The sequence below is a fragment of the Desmodus rotundus genome, chromosome 5 (genome assembly GCF_022682495.2).
Source record: "Desmodus rotundus isolate HL8 chromosome 5, HLdesRot8A.1, whole genome shotgun sequence".
Taxonomy (NCBI): Eukaryota; Metazoa; Chordata; class Mammalia; order Chiroptera; family Phyllostomidae; genus Desmodus; species Desmodus rotundus.
The window spans coordinates 31,212,678-31,236,680 of NC_071391.1; the positions used below are offsets into that span (position 1 = coordinate 31,212,678).

Sequence of the window (24,003 nt, forward strand, 5' to 3'; positions counted from 1 at the left end):
TAAATATTCTTGGGTCTATATCAGGATTTTCTATTCTGTTCAACTCATCTGTCTATTCAAGAGCCAATAGAACATTATTTTAATTACTGGGGCTTCAAATGTGTTGCAATATTTGTAGCACTATTCTTCTAGTTTCCCCATTCCCACTTTGCCACCCTTCTGCCTTAGAGTTTTCCTTGCCACTCCTATTAAAATGTTTTCTAATCCTAATTTAAAAAAAAAAAAAACTGTTGGTTGAAAGTACATTGTAATTTTAGAAAATTTATCCTATAAAATTTTTCAAATACATACAAAAATAGGGAAGAACATAATTAACTCTCATGTACTTATCTATCTTCAACAACTGCAATATCTTTGGATTGTATCTCATGTAAATTAATTTTGGGAAAACTGACATGTTTATGGTGTTAATTCTCTCTATCCAAGAACATGGTATGTTTTTTCATTTATTTAAATCTTCTTTGTGGACCCTTCAGTAGTAAAGTTGTCTTCACCAAAGTCTTGCTTATTTCTAATTTTGTATCTCTATAACATATTAAATTCCTTTATTATTTATAATAATTTTCAGTTGATTCAACTGAAGTTTCATATGATAAATTTTGTAATATTCTGCCTCAAACTCCTCATTTGGTATTAATATCATGAGTGCTATTTTCATTTTTCTTTTTATTTGCCTGAATATTTTTTCATCCTTTTAACTTTTCTGAATAACTTTGTTTTAGATGTGCCTCTTAGAAAGTGCAGGGAACTGGATTTTCTTTTGTGATCCAATCTGAAATTCTTGTTCTTTGAATAGGTGAATTTAGTTCATTTACATTTATTGTTACGAGAAATAGTTTTTCTTTACAACTATACCATTTTGTTACTTTTTTCTGTATCTGTAGTTTTGTTTTGTTTTTAAGTAGCTCACTACATGATCTTCCTGCTTTCTTCCTGAGTATCATTTATTCTAATAGCTGTTTATAATTATAACCTTAGAGAGTATCTTTAGTTCTCTATTTTCAATACACTTTACTAATCTCCAATCATGAGTAATGATAAAATTAGACTATTTCCTTGTTTTACCCCTTCACTTCCCTCTTTTTAATCACCCATTTTTTTTAATTAAAAGAGAGATGCACTGATAATACTAACAACAAATACAGAAGTGGGCATATAGTTACCACACAGGTTTAGTATCTTTTTCAGAAAAGTGAGAAATCAAATCATGTCATAATGTAGTTGATCTGAAGGAGTGGGAAATGTCACTTTACTTTTTTTTAAAGTCACTTTTAATGAGGTATAATTTACATGCAGTAAAACTCTTTTTGCCCTTTTTTTCTATATAATTCTATGTGATCTGATAAATACATAGTCATGTAATTCCCACAACACTCAACATTTAGGTAAAATGTATTACCACAAGCCTCACCATTCAATTTCAATCAATAGTATAATTTTAATATTACCTTATAATGCTAAATGTGCTTATCATTCTATAACTTCATTTGTCAGCTTTCAATGACACTCTTTAAATTCCTGCTGTTAAAAATAAAGCAATGAAATATATGCACTTCTCCTCATTTGCCCTCTGCGTTTCCTTTCCAATTTTTCTGACAGTATTTGACATTATTAGGGTATGAAACATTTGCGTTCTATGTTGTCATCCTATGTTTCTGACTTAATTCTAGTTCTAAAAACACACAGTGGTTACAACCAAACATTTTCTTAGTTTTCCTCCTCATCTCTTCATTGGTTGGATGTAAAACACTTCAATCCCTAACGCACAATCAGCATTGGTAAATCTTAGCTGAAATTAGTACAAGCAGTCTTAGTAAGCCCAATCTCATTAACTTTATAAAATTATTTCTATTAGTAGCATTAGTACTATATAAGTACCTGTAAAGTACTGTGGAATTTCTTGGTGATAACAAGAATAATCAAGTTATTGGATGACTGTATTTTATAAAGGTTTAACTCCATGCCATGTTATGTATATAATGAGACATAAATTGAACCCGAAAATAAAAGTAAATTGTGGTCCCTTTGTGCTTTTACAGTTTCAATATTCTCCCTCTCTCATAATTCAATTATTCTTTCTAAAATCTTTACACTACTAATTGCTTAGTAAATCTTTCCTTCAGAAAAACATAAAAGAAAACTTTACTTTGCAGTAGAAAAACGAGCATCTAGATAATTGGTGATACTCATCAAGGCATACTCAAACACACAAAATAGACTAAACTACTTCATGTTACTCATTTCTGACTTCCTTTTCTCTCAATTCTGTTAACAAATAACATTCAACAGCACTGCGTAGGCTGTTAAATGCTGACCTCTCTTCAACATACCTCCAGATTATTTTAGTGCTAATATTAGGTATAAAAAAATACAGAAAGAGCTAGACTTATGAGCTTTCACTTTAGCTCTCTGATGCTGGGAAACAGGTCTGCCACTAATTCAAGTATAACCTCATTATTTGCAAGCTCTAAATTCTTAATGAATTTCATGAAGAATTCAATTTAAATGTATTAAGATGCTGTCACTCCTTCAGTAAGATCAATGAATACCACCACCAAGGGAGGTATAGAAAGTTTTTAGAATCTTTCCTAGAACAATTTCAAGACAAAAACCAGATTCAACAAAATATACTTTAGTAGGGAAACAGTAAGGAGTAGTGAAAAAATAAAAAAAGATCCAGCATCCTGGCTGGTATGGCTCACTGGATTGAGTACCAGCCTGCGAACCAAAGGGTTGCCAGTTCGATTCCCAGTCAAGGCACATGCCTGGGTTGCAGGCGAGGTTCCCAGTAGCAGCGTGTGAAAGGCAACCACAGATTGATGTTTCTCTCCCTCTCTTTGTCCCTCCTTTCCCCTCTCTCTACAAATAAATATAAAATCTTAAAAAATAAAAGATCCAGCAGATCTGAGATGTAAAAAAAAAAAAAGGCCTGACCATTTAATAGGTGTCATCCAGGCCACCCTTGTTTCCAAAATCTCAAAGGGCTGTTGTAAGGATGCAATAACATAAGTAAAGGTAGACTATATTATTTGGCAGCTTGTATAGACAATCAACAGATGGTAGATAATACTAATTTTTAATCATTAGGTTGTAGTTCTCCTTTTTAAAAAAAGCCACTGCATTTATAGAAAGAGCCAACAGTTGTGGTAAAATACACCAGTTGGGGTAAAATACATCGAAAAATTTTAGCCATGTTCATGTCAGAGATTACGAACATATCTTAAAATGTTTGTAGAAAATATAGTAATAAAATGAGAGCACTTTGAAAAAGAAAGGCAATCCATTAAATGCTATTATAAAAAGAACCCCACTGTACAGAACATTCTCTGTATTTTTGTTTTGCCCTTATTGATTTCTATTATACCATAACTACCAAAGTAATTTCATAGACGACAGATTGGCAGAAGGCGTAAGTATGGTCCAGTGCTTTATGTCACTAGTTCAAAATGTCTCCTTTTCATCCATTTTTATGTAACACTTTTACCAATTGTACTCTGACCATGGACACCATTTACTGATTCTGAAGCTCTGTGAAAGGGAAGGCACACGGAGAGGTGAATGAAGAGAAAGAGATGCTATTTGATCCAGTTTTAATGATTCAATGCAATGAACATATATGATGCTCCATCTATGTTGCAGGAGCAATGGAGCTCGTTGAAGAAACAAAGATGAGAAAAACAGAGTCCCTGCCTTGAGAGAGAACACTTTGTCTGTATATCTGTTCACATCAGAAGGCCTGTAAAAACACAATCTCACTATGAGTATGCAGAGTTAACATACAGGGACATAAAAAGAAAGCCTTCCAAATTTATTAGGATCCATTTAAAAATACTGATTGGGTATGTTGTGTTTTAACAACTTAGTAGAAACCAGTCATAATTTAAAGTTATTAAATCACACAGAAATCAGGTTTACATATTTAGTGAAGTCATGGAAAATTTGCCACTAAAATGAACAATCTCCAACCTAGCATGAAATACTTTTTTGGAAAAAAGAAAACAAAATGTCATAAGAATTAAAAAATTTTCTGTTACATTTTGATTTAAATATCAAAGAGCTTCCAAATCTAGTCCTTACTGTTTTTATAAAAAGTGTTCCTGAGAATACCATTAACTTTGAGTCCTGAATATCTTATATAATGTTCTACCACCAACAGTATATTAAATGGATGTCTTAAAGCTTCATGTAATGCAAACATCTTTCATCTCTATTGGGAACTTTCTCAGTCATGCATAGTTTATTTGAAACCCAAAGGTTCATTTGGTTCTGCCAGACTAAAATAGGTTATTAAAGCTAGAATTTTATACTCACCCGATCCTCCTTTTGCCAAGTATTTGTTCTTCGCATAAAGAACAGAATCTAACATAGACTCGAAAAGCAGAAAATAGCCCTGCAGAAAACAAAAAAAGGATGTTAGAAATGTGCAATATCCCCACATGCAGACCAATTTAAATATCTGGCTGCTCTTATATTAAAAAACATATTTTTGTCTATGCCATAAAATATTCTGCAAAGTTTGAAATTATTTTTTGCAGTAAGCTCTGCACGTGGTAATTATTAGAAAATCAGACCAGGGCATATAGTGAATCCAGAACATTTATTACTGTAGAATGTACTGAATCTTCTTTACCTGTGCTTCCACTTTTGAGACTATTATTCCTTCCTCAAAAAAAATTTCAGGTGGAAATTGTTAACAAAACCTATAACTCTCTGGAATATTGCAAAATTAATCTAGAAGAGAGTTTCTCAAGTATATTTTGCCCCATGGGGGACTTCTGGCAATGTCTGGAGACATTTTGATTGTATAATTCAGGGCTGGGGTGGAGGGATGCTACTGCCACCTAGTAAGAAGAGCCAAGGATGCTGATAAACACCCTACGATGCACAGAACTGCCCCTACAACGAAGTGTCTGGTCCCAAATGGTATAGGGCTAGAGCTGAGATATCCTGGCCAGGAGCACCCTTTCCCAATACTTCCTGTCCAGTGACTTTCTCTTTGGTTAAAGAAAGAGGAGAGGGGATCTTTAATCAAAGAGGTTCAAGAAAGACCAGATGCTACATCCACATCTGAGAGATTCATAATTCACATTAGTACATTTATAGTTCTGAGAAGTGTTATGGTAATGAGGACTGAACATATCTTAACCAAGCATTACCCATCCTTTGACTAGAGACCTTTTTTTTCCTATATAACATCTATCAACGCCTTGTACAATAGTGTTGTTTGAGGTACAGTTCATCAAACACTGCCCCAGTATACTCGATTTTGGAGAACAATAATGAATTGCCCACCAAGAAGGGATAATCACAGCACAAATGGAAAGGTAATTTGTCATTAATGGTGTCACAAACACAGTGCATTCTAACAGTATGCTACACAGTTTATTAAATGAACGACAAAGTAATCACAAATGAGAGATTAACGCCAGTTTCAATCAGTCTCTCCCCTTCTAGGGGCCCATCCGCCAACAGCCGTGAGAAGCAGGGAAAGTGCTCAGCGTAGTGCTTAGCACATAATATACCTTATTACTGCTTAAGGTGAACTAATACGAATTTTACCCAAATGTTAACATTCTAAATCAAAACTGTTCTCATTCGTTTTATGAACAAATAACTCTTTGATAGGATAAGTACAATTATCTTTAACCACGACAAACAAAAATAAAATTTTTAAAGGTTTTTCTAGAACAAGAAAAACCTGCAAAACCAAAGGGATAATCTTCCCAAGAGATTAACAGCAAATTTAAATTACAGAAAATACAGCTCTCATGCTTGAATCACTTATGAAGGAAGCTAATTAAATTGCCACTAGCAACTCTGGCATTTACCCCCAACACACAAATTCACTGGTAATAAAATAACTGACTACAAAAGAAAGATTCTGCACCAAAGCTCTTTTATACTGTGTTTACCAGAGATCTGGTGGAAAGTCTTTTTGTGGATAGAGTGCTTCAGTAATATGTCTAACTCTTAAGTGTTAGTTCTCCATTAATACTATCTGTGTATTCAAAGAACAAGAAATGCTGGAATTCAAATAAGGAATCTTTATCAATCTGACATAACTTGATCTATGCACACAAATGCTAATAAGTAAGCATTCATCTGTTGATTAAAATGAATTATAACTTATGTCAAGGAATTATTAAAAGGGGAGGCATCTATTTACCCTATGGAAAAACATCAGTTGGTAAAACATGTAAAAAGGTTGAAGAAAAAATGGTCCCTATTTCCAAGACCGTTGACTGTTAAAACAATAGAATAAAATAAATTCACATTTTGGTACAAATTAAGTATTCATTATATTCCAGGTTTTTTGGGAAGGGGGTATAAAAACTGTTACTGATTTGGCATTGTGTCAAAACTGTTTCTAGTATTATTACTCTTTCAAAGTAGTTAGCTAAATCTAAGTATTTTACTCCCATACACTCAAACGCCATGTTACTTTCATGTACTACAAACCAAAAAAGTCTTTGATCAATAGGTGAAAGTCCTTCCTTCTCGCAACACACTCCTTTATTGCGATCAAGTTATAACGATCAAGTTATTCTTAGCCACTCATCAGAGATTAAATCATACTGTATTTTAAAGTGCTATTATGGTCAATACCAAAAGTATAGCAGTTGAGAGGGTGGACTCCTGGATTTAAATCCCAAATGAGTCCCCTTTTCCTTGTGACCTTTGGTAACTTAACTTCATTGTGCTTTAGTTTCTTCATTTGTAAAGTGACAATAATAATCATGTTCTATTTCATACAGTTGTGAGGATTAAGTATCTTCATATACGTAAGAGTTTGGAACAATAAATCTTATTAGTTTAGCAGAAAAAAATTAAGAGCTATTTAAAAAGCATATTTGTAAAGGATAATGAGAATTTTAAAACTGTTTAATAAATTAGAGAATAAAGGCTTACCAGGCTGTCCAGAATCATTAACATTTATTTAGTGAATAGTCATATATTATACTCCAGGAATAAGGACTAAAATTCCTCTTTCTCCAGGAATATATCAGGATACATTTTCTTGTGTCATTTCTTTTCTCACATTAGCCGAGTTTCTGTGCACGCATATGCACACCAAAATATATATTTAAACACATACATGGATCTGCATACACATCTGCTCGAAATTTCTTTAAAATCAATAAAATTTAAAAACCCAATCAAAATAATTTGATCAAATTAGATAAATTAATGCCAATTCTAACATTAAGATTCTTCTTAAAAAAGATAATCACAGAGATTTCCCATCCCCAACCCGGGCCAAAAAAAGTCAATTTTTCTTTGGTATTTATTTGTAAGACTTTCTCTTATGTCTGCTTTCATTTAAAATAACAAACCCCAATAAGCATTTTCCCACATACCCCTTCATGATTACCTTAGGTAAGATTAGAATCCTCTTCAAAAATTTACATGGAACCATAAATGATCCCGAATAAGCTGCAGCAATTTTGAGAAAGAAGAGCAAAGCAGGAGGGATCACAGTACCTGATATCAAACAATATTACAAGGCCACTGTAATCAAAACAGCCCGGGACTGGCATAAGAACAGACACATAGGACAATGGAACAGAACAGAGAGCCCAGAAATAAGCCCAAGTCTCTATGGTCAATTAATATTTGACAAAGGAGGCAGAAGCATAAAATTAAATAAAAATAGCCTCTTCAACAAATGGTGCTGGGAGAGCTGGACAGCTACATGCAAAAAAAAATGAAACTTGAGCACCAACTTACACCATACACAAAAATAAATTCAAGGGGGATAAAAGATTTAAATATAATTCATGACACCATTAAAGTCCTAGAGGAGAACATAGGCAGGAAAATCTCAGATATTCCATGCAGGAATATGTTCACTGATATGTCCCCTAGAGCAAGGGACATAAAGGAAAGAAAAAACCAATGGGATCTCATCAAAATAAAAAGCTTCTGCACAGCTGAAGAAAACGGTATTAAAATGAAAAGAGAACCAACTGTATGGGAAAACATATTTGTCAATGATATTTGCCACCTCAGACAACGGTTTGATCTTCAAAATACATAAAGAACTCACACGACTCCACTTTAAGAAGACAAGCAACCCAAATAAAAAATGGGCAAACGACTTGAACAGACACTTCTCCAAGGAGGACATACAGAGGGTCCAGAGACATATGAAAAGATGCTCAGTATCGCTAGCTATCAGAGAGACGCAAATTAAAACCACAATGACATACCACCTCACACCAGTCAGAATGGCCATCATAACCAAACCAACAAAAAACAAGTGTTGGAGAGGATGTGGAGAAAAGGGAACCCTAGTGCACTGTTGATGGGAATGCAGACTGGTACAGCCACTGCAGAAAACAGTATGGAATTTCCTCAGAAAACTAAAAATGGGACTGCCTTTTGACCTAGCAATTCTACTGCTAGGATTATATCCTAAGAACCCTGAAACACCAATCCAAAAGAACCTATGCACCCCAATGTTCGTAGCGGCACAATTTACAATAGCCAAATGCTGGAAGCAACCTAAGTGCCCATCAGTAAATGAATGGATCAAAAAACTATGATACATTTACACAATGGAATTCTATGCAGCAGAAAGAAAGAAGGTGGAGCTCCTACCCTTTGCAACAGCATGGATGGAACTGGAGAGCATTATGCTAAGTGAAATAAACCAGGAGGTAAAAGACAAATACCATATGATCTCACCTTTAACAGGAACCTAATCAACAAAACTAACAAGCAAAAAAATATAACCAAAGACATTGAAATTGAAAACAGGCTGACAGTGACCAGAGGGGAAAAGGGTGAAGGGTTTGCAGGAACAACTATAAAGGACACATGGACCATAACAAGGGGAAGGGGTAGAAATAGGGGAGGGAGGTGGCAAGGGCTGGGGTTGTAGGGAGGAGTAAGGGGAAAAGGTAGAAAACTGTACTTGAACAACAACAAAAAATATTTTAAAAAAGAAAAAAAAACATGACAAAATAGAATTCTGATAAGTAGGACAATATTAGAAATACTTTCTAAGGTTCTAATTGTTAGAACCTAATGTTTACATTAGATAACTCAGTGCTAAAGAGGTTAAGTATCTTATTTTATTTAAGTCATATTGCTGGAAAAGTATCACTGGACAATTTTTAGCAGCACTTACAAAACAGTGGCCTTGAGATTCAATTCCCATTGCTGCTAAATTCAACAGTGAGAGTGCAAACAAAGTCATCATCATCATCCCTGGCAGCAAAAACACCTTTTCCTAAATGCCATGTCTTTGCTTCCAATTTTTTAGAGGAAGCCAACATAGTTAGGTCAGAGAATTTCTGAAAGCAAGTGATGAAATGCTTTTGCCGATACCTGTAAAGGATTGAGCACAGTGGCTGGCACAGAGTTAACACACACACATTATTACAGGACTCTTTAATTTGGCAGAAGTCATTACAAGTCTTTCTTCTTTTACCTTTCCCTATTTTTAATTTTTTTTCACTCTTCACTGGTTTATAATTAAAAATAATATTCTCCTTTAGAAGGCACTTTTGTCTCCTAAAATTTTCAAATAATAATAGCAGTGATAATTGTTAAAGTTCATTCTGTTAAGTGTCTTTATATGGGTTATCTTATTTCATTCTCCCCTAAAGCACATTATTGCTATTTCCATTTAACTAATAAGAAAATAAGGCTTAGGAATGTTAAGGGGACTTAACTTAAAATAAGGGAACTTAAAAAACAGCTCATAATCATGGAAACAGCTGAATGAGCCAAGATGTGAACCTTGGTCTAACAACACAGGTCAAGTTCTGAATCATTATTTTATGTTGCTTCTTAAACTGATTTACTTGACTGAAAATAAGATTTGGTATTTGTACTACGTTATACTACAGTTACAATTAAGTACTCAAATGTTTTGAAATAAAAATTTCTCATAGAGCATTTTAAACAAGATTAGAATTTACAATAGGTACATGATTCATAGTATTTCAGAGTTATAGCTTCGTTGGCAACTATTATCCACCATCTATTGTGAAAATTATCAGTTTAGAAAAATCAATTGTTGGACCAGAATATATGTAGAACCAATATACATTTTTGCAGTAAATTAATATGGCTAGTTAAAAAATATTAGCAGATGAAATGATTTATATAGGTATTGCTAATGGTTGTCCTTTCTCTCAACTTTCCACTTTGCTAAACTTCATTTTACTATAGGCTCCCTCCGTGATAGTATAGCCTTTAATTTCCTGGGAATTGTCCTTGGTTCTGAACCAAGTCATTCATTACTGATATCAGAAGGCTTTGCTCCAAATGCCCTGCTCATCTGCAGTGTAATTCGGACTGTAATTTCACAGGCTGCTGCTTCACCTGTAGGGGTGCCATCTGGAAGAGAATTACACCCAGTATTTTCTCCCATGATGCTCATGGGGCAATCTTCTTTCCAAACTGACATTTACTTTTTAAAATTAAAATTTGCATTTTACACTTCAAAAACTAATTACTAAAAAAGGAACATGTTGATTAAATCTGGAACTAGAACATTAACATTATTCATTGAAATAATAACCTTATTTGCCTGCTCATATCTTCTTGGAATAAATTAATCATAAATAAAACTTGTGATGTCTTCAGAATAAGATGCTTCTATTATCTATTTTCTTTTTCAGTTCAAATAACTGAGTTACCCATACACCCTTAGGTAGAATTAACTATTTAAAAGAGCAAGGGAAGGGCCCTGACCAAGTAGCTCAGTTGGCTAGAGCATCATCGTGATACACCAGGGTTGCAGGTTCAATCCCCCGTCAGAGCACATACAAGAAGCAACCAATGAATGTGTAAATAAGTGGAATGACAAATCGATGTTTCTCTCTCTCTCTCCCCCTTCTTCTCTCTCTCCAAATATCACTAAAAAATGAATAAATAATAAATATATAAAAAAGAGTGAGTCAAGGGGGAAGAAGCACAGATAAAATGAACAGTTAATGTCTAGAAAGTCTAGTAACAAATAGTCAATAATCTGGATTTAAAGATAAATATAAAAGTTCACTTCCAACAAATAAACAAGCCTACAAAATCCAATCCCTAATACTTTGTATATTTCTGAAGTATAATCAGTAACTGACAACAATTTTTCCAATACTACCCTAAATTCTATAAGATTTACTGTAGATAGAATTTTATTCAATGTATCCAATGTTATTAGGATCACCAGTCATCTGTTAATGGAAAACAATATACTTTTAGTAAAAAGGTAAAAATGTAAATCTGTTCACCAATACTCTTTGAGGACGGATCCACTGATTGGAATCTTCACTATCTTCCTCGCATAAACCCCACTCAATGAGCTGTAAGTAAAGCCCAGTTTGGGTTATTTTAAAATAGGAAAAGATTTATTACCCTTTGTCACCCTAATAAATTCAATAAAAACGAAAAAATTAAATTTAAAAAATAGAAAAACTTCTAAGGGCATTTGCCAAGTAGAGAGTCCCTGAATTCTGTAATTCTCACCGTCTCACTCCTAATATTTCATAATTTGTCTGACTACTTTACTCAATATTTTTCTTACAATCTTGTTCAACATTTATGTTAATATTAATTGATTTCATATAAATTAGCGGGCAAACAATGCAATAAGCTCTTGGCAAACACATAACCCAACTGACAGGAACAGAATAGGAGCAATAATGAAGGTAACTTATTAGTTTTCTTTTTTTTTATTTTTTATGTTTTAAAAATTTTTATTGTTATTCTAAATGGGTCAAGAATGAGATTAGGGAAGAAATCAAAAACTTTCTGGAAACAAATTGAAAACGAACTCACAACAACCCAAAACCTATGGGACACAGCAAAGGCAGTCCTGAGAGGGAAGTTAATAGCAATACAGGCCTACCTTAAAAAGATAGAAACATTTCAAACAAACAACCTAACCCTACGCCTACAAGAACTCGAGGAACAACAACAAAGACAGCCCAGAGCAGGTAGAAAGAAGGAAATAACCAAAATCAGAGCAGAGTTAAATGACATAGAGACTAGAAGCACAATTCTAAGGATCAATGAATCCAGGAGCTGGTTCTTTGAAAAGATAAACAAAATCGACAAGCCTTTAAGTAGGCTCATCAAGAAAAAAAGAGAGAGGATCCAAATAAACACAATTAGAAATGAAAGAGGAGAGATTACAACTGATACCACAGAAATACAAAGGATCGTAAGAAATTACTACGAACTGTATGCCAAGAAATTTGAAAACCTAGGTGAAATGGACACATTCCTAGAAAAATCATCAAAATGGCCATACTACCCAAAGCAATTTATAGATTCAATGCAATCCCTATTACAGTACCCATGACATATTTCACAGATATAGAACAAACATTTCAGAAGCAAGGGACATAAAGGAAAAAATAAACAAATGGGACCTCATCAAAATAAAAAGCTTCTGCATGGCTAAAGGAAACAGCATTAAAATCAAAAGAGAACCAACAGCATGGGAAAACACATTTGCCAATGATACCTCAGACAAGGGCCTGATCTCCAAAATATATAAAGAACTCACACGACTGCACTCCAGGAAGACAAACAACCCAATTAAATAATGGGCAAAGGACTTGAACAGACACTTCTCCAAGGAAGACACACAGAGGACCCAGAGATATAGGTAACTTATTAGTTTTCAATGTTCAGGTAGCCTCAGGAATCCGGCAGGTGTTATACAAAACCAATGCAGAACATCAGCTTCTATATTAAACACAGATTGGTTGAGGGAGGTTCAATTGCATATTCACGTAACAAAATGTAGTCGTGATGCCACCCTTTTAAGAAAAATTTTCCTTGAGACCCAAGATTAGGTCAGGTGGCCTTTATAACACCATCTAACTTGGAAGCTGAGTTGTTAAAAATGCATGGAAATGAGATCTCTAAAGCAGGGTTTCTCAATCCTGGCACACTACTGACATTTTGGACCATATAATACTTTATTGTGGGGGCTGCTCTGTCCGTTGTAAGACGTTTAGCAGCATCCCTAACTTTACCTTCTAGAGGCCAGCAGCACTGTCCTGTCCCTACTGTCCCCTTCCCCCATTGTAACCTAAAACGTTTGCAGACACTTCCTACTGCCCAAATAACCCCTGAGCGCAATACTCAACACCCTCGCTCCATGCAGAACCACTGCTCCAGAGACATCCACAGTGTAATTCAATAAGCACTTTCTCCCATCTACAGTCTTATTTGCTGTGGTGTTAAAATGTATAGAACTTAAGATTTTACAGGATGTATCTCACCTTGTCTGATCTCAGAAGATTTTATAGGATGTAAAGTAACCTCTATATATTTTACTGTTATATTTATAATAGCCTTAGATATTGAAAAGCTGAACTGCAAAGTATTTTTAGTGATTTCCCCAGTCTATCACTTGACACTTTCATCTTAAAATGTACTGATGCTAAGCACTTTATTTATCACAAATATGACAATGAAGTTACATGAGAGTTTTAAAAGTAATTATATAAAAAATTATTGAAGGAAGATTTATATGACTAGTTATATAATATATAATATGTAAGCAACACACATTTATTTGTCTATAAATGCTTAGAATAGTACATAGTTCTAGTACACAATTAATTAGAAAAATGATAAACTAGACTAAAGGGCCAAAAATATTATCTGGGGTAAAAAAAACAATGCTTTGGAACAATAAAGAGGTCAAACTTTATGAAGAATACGTACCAATCCTAATGTGCATACACCTAAAAACCACATAAAAATACCTGAAGCAATAACTAATAGAACTGAAAAGGGAAACAACTTCTGAACTACAGGTAGAAACTGCATTATTATTCTTTTAGTACTTCATTAAAAAAACAGACTTAAAATAATAAAGATTTAAAAGATTAAATGGTACTATCCACCAACTTGACCCAACTGACAATTATATAATGCTTCACCCGAGGACAGCAGAATACACATTCATTCTAAATGAATGTGGAACATTCAACTAGACACCATACGCTGAGCCATAAAATAAGTCTGAACAAATTTAATGGAATGATAATGTATATAGCATGGCCTCTGATATCAACCAAATCAAACTAGAAATCAGTAACAGAAAGATATCTAAAAAATTTCCAAACATTTGAAATTAAACAACATGCTTCTAAATAATTTATGCATCAAAGCAGGAGTAACTAGGGTAGTATTTTGAATTGAATTAAAAAAAAATGTGGGATGCAGCTACAGCATTAATAAAGGGAAATTTATAGGTTTAAAAGTGGAGAAAGCAAGTTGCAAAAAAATATGTAGAATATGTTTACCTACATTAAATATAAGGGTGGGGTTTGTAATCTATTTTTTATTTTAATGCTCTATCAATGCTTTATGCTGCCTAGAACAGCACCCGGCACGTAGCAGCTACACAGTATTTGTTAAATGAAAGATTGTGCCAAGGGGTGGAAAGACACATACGCATACATGTTTATAATACATTAAAATATTTCAGGAAGGATACACTAGAAAGTGGTGACAGATTTTGTTGGTGGATTCAGGGTAAGTCCTAAGTGGTAGGGTAAAGACAAGGGAGGGACAAGATCTGTAACTTCTATGAATTATTACATAGTTTAAAAAGTAATAAATTTTATATGTACATCACAAACATTTGTCAGAGCAGCTCCTTTTTCATTATTATTTCACTTAATCACTATCTTCCGTGCAAGAAGAATGACAATAATGGTAATACCTATCACTTATCCAGCACCTATTACGTGCTTGCTGCTGCCCTGCATGACTACTTCCTTCTCCTCTTCTCATCCTGACAACAGACTGTTCTCACTTTTCAGCGGCATGGGCTTGTGGAGAGCACAACTCAGAACAAGACCTCATTTTCTAACAAGAAAAGCTTTTATTACTTTAAAAGTCTTTCTTCCACTAGATGGCACTCTCACTTAATTAACTAAAGATTGACATTCAAACCGACCCTTTTCCCCAAACTGCAGCAAACTGTCCAATCAGCAAGTCTATCAAAAAAAAAAAAAAAAAATAGTATATCATCTTAAGATCTTTCCAAATGCACATGTGGTCCTTATTCCAGACTCAAAGAATCAGTTTCAAGGATGAGGGTAGGCGATGAATGTGTTTTTCTAAAACAATATTCCTAACCCCCACAGTGTTTGAAAAAAATCATTAATTATACCGGAATATTCTAGTCTTAAAAATGGAATTAAATTGCCCTGGCTGGAAGGCTAAATTAGTTGGAGCGTTGTCCCAAACCAAAAGGCTGGGGGTACAATGCCTGGTCAGGGTGCATACGGGAGGCAACCGATCAATGTTTATTTCTCTCTCTCCCCCCACCTAAAATCAATAAAAACATATCTTCAGGTGAGGATAAGAAGAAAGTATATTTATGATTCATGACATGAAAAGAAGCTTCAAGATAATAACAGCAAGCAGGTAAACAAAGTTTTAGAAGAACCAAAAGGAATTCCTAAAAGTAAATTTTTAAAAAATTGAAATAAAACCCAAATGAATGTGTTTAACAAATTATTAGAAATAACTTTAGAAAGAATTAGTAAATTGGTGGACTGAACTGAAAAAATCATCCAGGGTGCAGCTCAGAAAGCTAAAACATTAAAAACTAAGAAGGAGGTTATAAAAAGCATGGAAGATGAAGAAGACTAATAAATATATAATGGCAATTATATATGGTTTGAGTTTTTGTATCTTATTCAATAAAAACTCAAACCATAATGGGAGTTTGATAAATTTGATACATTAAAAATTAAGAATATCTATTCATCAAATCACACCAAAAAATAATGAAGTGACAAACATAAATGATAAAGAATTAAGTATCTGTCAAGACAAGTTAGGTTATCCTGATTCAACAACCCCCCAATTACCACTTCAAACAAACAAACAAACAAACAAAAAAGACTTATTTCAGACATTACAGGTTGAGAAGAGACATTACTTATAATTGCTCAGGGGGTCAGGCAAGCCATAGGGCCACATCTAACTTCCAAGGGAACAGAGTTAAATTCTATTATGTGCCCAGAAACAGGGAAAAGCAGAAGACATGAGAGGAACCCTAATAACAGACTGGAAACTAGAATAAGAAACCATCAGAAAAATAAGAGAAATAAGGTAATTTGCTAACACATATTTTGTTCTCACTAATCATCAGTACTTTCCATTAAGGGGAAAACTATTTCTGCCAAAAATACACTAATAAAAATAAAACTATAGAAATAGAAATAAAGACATTAAGACAATGCCAATCTTTGTCAACAAAAGAACATTTTTTACAGTTAATTTTATATAACTTCATATAATTTATTTGAATTTTGAATTTTGGTTGGTTTTATTTTTATTTGTTGCTTTTTAAAATACAAGAAATGCGACAGTGAAAAGATATCTTTTTCTCTAATGGAACAACAGAGAAATGAGAAATGCAAGACAAAAATGGCAGGATGTAGAGTTGGGAGCCCAGTATTTTGCTGTGTATAATGCACACCCATGTGTTTTGTGTGGGTTACACAGGATTACTATGCCCATGTTATGTAGCCTTTATACCCATGTGTAATGTGCATCCTTATTTTTCCTGCAAACATGTGGGCAAAGGAGTGCGCATTACACACGGTAAGATGTGGTATGTCTTGTATTTCTTTATCTTGAAACACTGGACACGAGTTCATTTCAGAAAATATTTTAAGTAAATAAAACAACACATCCTAAACATACAATTTTAATTTTTTTTAAATCCTCACCCAAGGACGTGTTTATTGATTTTACAGAGAAGCAAAGGGAGGGAGAGAGGGAAAGAAACATCGATGTGAGAAAGACACATGATCGGTTGCCTCTCATATGCTCCCTGGCTAGGGACCAAACCTGCATCTTAGGCATGTAACCTGACCAGGAACCAAACCCACGACCTTTCGGTTTATGAGACGATGCTCAAAACAACTGGGTCACATGTACAGGGCCATGTACAAATTTATATAGCTTAAAATTTTCAAAGTAATATATATATAAAAGAGGAAAAACGTAAGTTTTAAAAAATTCTTAAGTGCAGGTCACAAGCATATTTCTTGTCAAAGAGAGGAAATGCAAAAATATACCTGTGCAAATGAAAATTTGTGTTGTTAATTAATCTTCTATACTCTTCCTGACTCTAAGATTACTTCAGTTTATCTAACTTACTAATTATTATTATATCATTTAAGGCCAGAAAACAGATCAGGAAAGACCAACTATCTTCATGACAGTTGGCTGAAATGCCTGGCTTCAGTGCCAACCAAACTAAAAACAGCAAAAACATTTCAACATCCACTAGTTTAAAATGTGACCTATGGCAGCTTCATGCTTAGTTTGTGGACCGTTGATAAACCAAATCACAAGCCACGTTTTCTGAGTGATACAGGCTATAAAACCTATTTACCAATAGTAAAGAGCATTAAATATGAACAAAGGACACCCCATCATTATGGTCATAGGTATGAGCATGCCTACACACTGCACAAACACACCTGTGCAGGGGAAGATGGGATGGAAAAGTTAATTCCTAAGTTTTAATGACAAATCCAAGAATATTTGAGTAAAGAAAATTTTAGGTCACTTCTGAAGCAAACCTAGATAGAAAAATTACAGGAGACTTTAGGCAACTTGAATTTATATCATCAGTGACTATAAAACATAAAGTTCACTTAATATGTAATGCTGCTGATGGTCCTGATGACAGAAAATAACACAGGTGAAAAAAGAATCCTCTTGGCCATTGGTATCATATAATTCCAGGATCCTGTCCATGTGTTTCTAGGAGGGCAAGTGGAAAACATAGATGGAAAACAGCAACACCAAAGGAGTCAATCTGGCTTAACTGAACTAGAATTAGGGATGACTACCTTTTTATTAGGCCACCAGAAATAAAAAGCCATGAAGAATAGCTCCATTGGTAGAGTGAAATGTGAAAAATGAAAACAGATACTCACAGGTATAAATATTAACATCTTCTAGAGATTAAACTGTTTCTATTTAACTGGTAACAACTTTATCAAATAGCAATCCATTCAATAAAAATGAAAATGTAAAACTAAAGGCAAGCCTAAATCTACAAGTGATAGTTTATTAAACAATAATAACACAAATGATTGGGCTTTTAAATTACATTTTTATCAAAGAACATCTTCCAAAATAAAGGCAAAGTTCATAAACATCTGTACACAGAAAACATATCTGTATTAAGCCATGGAACAGTTAGGGGGCCATACTAGCAGAAAAGATGTATTTCTCTGCAATATATGATGCCTACATTGCTACTCCGATTACAAGTACATTAAACATCTGTGTCCAATTCTACAGGGTATATTCTTCACTTGTTCTTCCTTGTTGAAAATACTTTTAAAAAGAGAAGAAAAATGTATGATATAGCTTAGAATCAGGTTATTCTAAATTATTGTATCATTACTGCCATATGTAAAAAAAATCTTTCAAACACAGAGGATTCTATGCAATATCCTTTAATTTTAAAATGCTGGTATGTGAAACTGTAGCTTTATAATAGTTATTTATCACTTGCCCATTATTTCAGCCAAAGTAGAAACGTCTGAAAACCACTGGGTATATTTTATAAAGCATACCTGCTCCTTGTTTAATTATGTAATTTGAATTTTTCAGCTTTTCAGCTTAGAAATCCCAGCGGAAGTACCAAAGTTAGGAGGACACCTACACGACTTAGAAGATATTATAAATGATATTGCTGTACCTCAAGGATGACTCAAAACTTTTTAGCACAAGCCTACTGAAAAGCTTAAATGCAAATTTCATTAGAGAAAAAAGGTCATCCAGAATTAGCTGCCTTAGAATAAATGCCATAAGTTACAGTGTCTAATGTTCCAGCTAGTGCATTTAACACAACCGCTAGACTTAATTCCACTGATGCTTAAAAGGCAGACAGCAAGATAATGCAAACTGTTAAGTTATAACTTCAGGAAGAGCCTCTGCAATCTTGAGGAAGAACAAAGTAGGAGGGTTCACAATACTGTTATCAAACTATGCTACAAGGCATAATCAAAACAGCCTGGTACTGGCATAAAAACAAACATAAAGATCAATGGAACAGAACAGAGGGCCCAGAAATAAACCCATGTGTCTGTGGTCAATTATATTTGACAAAAGGGCATGAGCATACAATTGCCTCTTCAATAAATGGTGTTGGGAGAACTGGATCAGTACATGCAAAAAAAAGAAACTAGACCACCAACTTACACCATACTCCAGAATAAATTCAAAATAGTATAAACTATTTTAAATGGCTGCCGAATAAATGTCTCAAATGTGCTTCCCCCAAAGCACCTTTCTGTAGTCCTAAAAGAGACGTTGGATTTTTAATTATACAAAACTAAATTCCTACTTTCTCACTCAATTTATAATGGAAATCACAGTGCTGATACAAATCCTTTGATATGAAAATAATGACATTATGATTAACAATTGTTAAAAGCTAACCCTAGCATTAAAAAGATCTACACACTGTTTCATGTACAAATGAGTAGCAGTGACAACTGTCACTGGCTCCAGACTGAACCTTAACACCACGTTAAATCTGAACATTTCAAAAACTTCCTGATGTCCCAGCTATTTTGCTAGAATTATTACTATGCTTATTAAAAATTTGTAATTATAAAGCAAACTGATTTTCAATTTTTTGATATATTCACTTAATGAAAATATATATCAAATACAGTTCAAAAAACAAAGCTTAAAACTTTCCAAATGGTTAAAAATGTGTCTATCTAGAAATACTATCCACTTTGTCGTCATCGAATTGGCATATCAGTAAGTCAAATCAGCTGTCAAATACCATTGATTTTACTTTACATACATTTAAAAATAAATACTCTGCTTTGACTTATGATTTCAAAAGTAAATTGTAAAGTTACATAGTGTACCTTAATTTTATTATTTTAACAATGCCAATAAATTCTACTTTATGTGATAAAAGACACTGATAACATGGCCTAAGAGATCAAAAAGAGAGGACATTCAGTATGATAGCAATAAAGCAACATCATCTCAATTTTTTCTAATTTATTTTTTTTTAGAGAGAGGGGAAGGAAGGGAGAAAGCGAGGGAGAGAAACATCGATCAATCCGTTGCCTCTCGCCCACCCCCTAAATGGGGACCTGGCCAACAACCCGGGCACGCGCCCGACTGGCAGCTAACCTGCGACCTTCAGGTTTGCAGTTTGCCGTTTGCAGGACACCGCCCAGTGCACTGAGCCGCACCAGCCAGGGCAGCATCATGTTAATTTTGACAAAACAGTCCTGGTAAGTCCTTACTAGTCTTTGGAGGCTTTAAGCAAACATATTTAAGTCTCTAAACTTTAGAAAACAGAAAAATAATACAGTAATTCTTTCTTACGACTTTAAAAGTAAAAAAAGTTAATTTATCTTCTTTTTAAAAAGATTATGAATGACCAGTAAATAAGTGCTATTTCAGAATCAAGTACCATAAAAAACTGTAGCTGTTTTTAAAATAATGCTGCCATTCTGCCATTTACTAAGTACAATTAAGTGCAGAAAATCTATCGTTATTGTTTTTTTCTTAAACCAATAAAAGTAGTTTTTTTATACAAATACTTACCATCCACTCGGATATAATAACATCCACTTTCTCTACAGGAAGATGAACTTCTTCAATCTTTCCTTTAATTAGTATGATAGTATCTTCAAGTTTATTTAGTCTGAAAATTATCACAATGAATTAAATTAGTATGTTAAACAGATTCTGAAAACTAGTCAAATTACATAATTTCTTAACAACTGTTCAAATTATTTTGTGCAACTGAAAGTATATTCAAAGTTTATGTATTTCCTAGGCATATAATTTCCTTTTGGTCACTTCATAAATGTCTAAATTTTTTGCCCATTTTAAAAATCAGGGCAGTTACAACATTACTGATATCTAAGAATTCTTTACACGGTCTGGATACAACCTTTGTCGGATTCACGTATAGTGAATATTGTCTACCATACTGTGCCTTTTTCATTTGTTTAATGTGATGTTTTGAAGAGCTGAAGTTTTAAATTTTGATAAAGACCAATTAACACTTTTGTGTGTATGTGTTCATGCTTTTGGTGACATATTTAAGAAATGCTTTCCTACATCAAATATTTTCACCTATGTTTTTATCTATTTTTTTTTTAGTTTCCATTTTGAGTTAATTTTTCCAATAGAGTGTCATGTTCATTTTTTCCCTCATCAATGCCTACTGGTATGGTGTTGAAAAATTTGTTTGGAAAACTTTTCACAAACCATAGTTTTCACTTTGTTGAAAAATTATCAGTAGCTCATAGAATTACTTTGATTATCTTTGTCAAAAATCAACTGACCATTTATGTCTGGTTTTATTTCTGGACTTTCAATTCTGCCTCACCGTTTAGATGTATAGCCTACCAATATAACACTTTCTTGATTGCTAAAACTTTAAATTAAGTCACAAAGTCTGATAGTATAAATCCTTCAACTTTATTCTTCTTTTAAGAAAATTCTTGGGAGGAGGGATTGAGAAAAAAGGAAAAAGGACTCATGGACAACAGTGAGGTTATTGCTGAGGAGAGGAGGTTTAAGGGGACTAAATGGTAATGGGGAAAATATAATAAAGATTACATTTAAAAAATTAAAAATAAAAAATTCCTTTAACTGTTCTAGGTCATTTGTTTCCATACGAATTTTAAGGTACACTCTCACTAATTCTCTGCACAGCTCATGTCTTAGATATATTTTGTTAAATTCATCCCTAAATGTTTGATAATTTTGGGTGTATTGAAAATGCTGATTTCTAAAAGTTTCAATTTCTAGTTGTTTGTACCTACTAATAGAAATACAACTGATTTTCATATTTTGACCTTGAATCCCATACTATACTGATATCTCCTAACATGATAAAAAATTTTGTCTATTTCCCCTGTAACTTCTGTCAGTTTTTGCTTCATGTAGCCTGAATATTTTATTATATAGTTATAGTATTATTATATATTCTCGATTATTTGATCTTTAATCATTACAAAATGTCCTTTATTCCTGATAAGTCCTACGATGTTTCCTTTGTTTGATATTTATACAGCCAGTCCAGCTCCTTCAAAGATTGGTGTTTATGTAACATCTTTCCCCATTCTTTTACTTTTAACCTATGTTATTTTATATTTAAACTGGATTTTTTTAAAGGCCTAATATAGTTAGGTCTTACTTTTTCTACAGTCTGATAATCTGTCTTTTTTAATGGGTCTTTAGACCAAGGACTGGAAAATTATGGACTGGCAGTCTGTGGCCCAGCTTTGTACAACCCACAGGTTGTTAAGAAGAATAAAAAGAAGTATCAACAGCAGAAGTAACAGAGATCACACATGTCCCACAAAGCTTCAAATATTTACTATATGACTATTACTATTTACTGGCCATTCACAGACTAGTTTTGCCAACCCTTGTTTTAGAACACTGTAGAAGCACAGCTAAGGCAAGGAATACAGTGCAAAGGTCTAATATAGAATTAAATGGGGTCACACAGAAAGAGAAAAAAAATAAAAGGGACAGAAAAAAGATTGGAGATAAAGAATGAAAATTTTTTAGAGCTGATAAAAAGCATTAAGCCACAGACAAAAGAAATCCAATAAATCTCCAGAAGACGAAATTTCTTAAAAAGTTCAGGCGTTACTCTAAAACTTCAGAAAATCACCAACAAAGAGAACATCTTCACAAAGGTAGATTACCTTCAATGAAGGAACAATTACTCCAGCAGGCATACAGGCAAAACAAGCAGAACAGGAACAGAATCACATGTATGGAGATCATTTAAAGGGTTATCGGCTGGGAAGGGGAAGGGGGACATAGGGGAAAAGGCACAGGGATTAAGAAGCATAACCGGTAGGTACAACATAGACAGGGGGATGTCAAGAATAGTGTGGAAATGGAGAAGCCAAAGAACTTATAAGCATGACACTTGCATATGAACTAAGGGTGAGGGGGATTGCTGCAGGGAAGGTGGGTACTGGGTGGAAGGAGGAAAGGGGGAAAAATTGAGACAACTGTAATAGCATAATCAGTAAAATATATTTTAAAAAAGAATTGGAAATGAAGAAACAAACTATTATTTACTAATGATGTTTATGAATGTAGATGGCAAATAAACTATAAAGAACTTATTACAATAATAAAGGTATGAAGGTGCTGAATCTAAAATCAACATATAGAATCAATTGTATTTCTATAAAGAACATGAAACAGTTTGACATTGAAAAATTAAAATATATCAAAGTGCATTGTTAATATTTCTATCTTCCTCACAGATAATACAAGGACATCAAGTCACGTTTAATGGAAAATTCACCCAGGGAATGAATGTCCACCAGTAAAGGCCATGCATAAATCGTGCGTCTGCTATTTTAACTATTTTTTTCCCCAGTTTACCTTGTGACCTTGGTCAGTATTTCATTTTCTGCAATAATTTCTGCAATGAATAAGCCTGTGAAAACCCTAATGACTACTAGAATTTGAACCATCCTCAACAAAGCTCATTAATAATTCCTTAGAAGAAACTTCATCCATTCCTGTATTTTATACCATTTTTTTTTTCCAAAGCCATCTAAACTACTCCCTGTTAATGAGCTGGTTTTTGTTTCCTCCCTGTCTTTTCTCTTATTGATACTCTCTTTCTTTTATATGTCAAAAACATCATGCAGTCCCATTTTTGGTAACTGAATAAGACAGTCAGATACTGCCTCCTGATTATTTTCTTTGTTACACAAAGTGTTCAAGAATGAAATGAATGCATCAAAAACCTATGGTACATTTACACAATGGAATACTACGCGGCAGAAAGAAAGAAGGAGCTCCTACCCTTTGCTACAGCATGGATGGAACTGGAGAGCATTATGTTAAGTGAAATAAGCCAGGCGGTGAAAGACAAATACCATATGATCTCACCTTTAAGTGGAACCTAATCAACAGAACAAACAAGCAAGCAAAATATAACCAGAGACATTGAAATTA

The 24,003-nt window shown here is 33.7% G+C and overlaps 1 protein-coding gene across 2 annotated transcripts in view; it reads right to left on the reverse strand.

Annotated features, from left to right (window-relative positions):
- The window catches only part of PRMT3 (protein arginine methyltransferase 3), a 110,083-nt gene that overhangs the window by 51,162 nt on the left and 34,918 nt on the right, over positions 1–24,003 (reverse strand). For both annotated transcript variants that reach the window (XM_024558755.4, XM_024558754.3), the window contains exons 10-11: positions 20,599–20,698; positions 4,312–4,390 (exon numbers count right to left, since the gene is read on the reverse strand). In XM_024558755.4, coding sequence (XP_024414523.3) covers positions 4,312–4,390; positions 20,599–20,698 — 179 coding nt within the window. The remainder of the gene's footprint in view (positions 1–4,311; positions 4,391–20,598; positions 20,699–24,003) is intronic.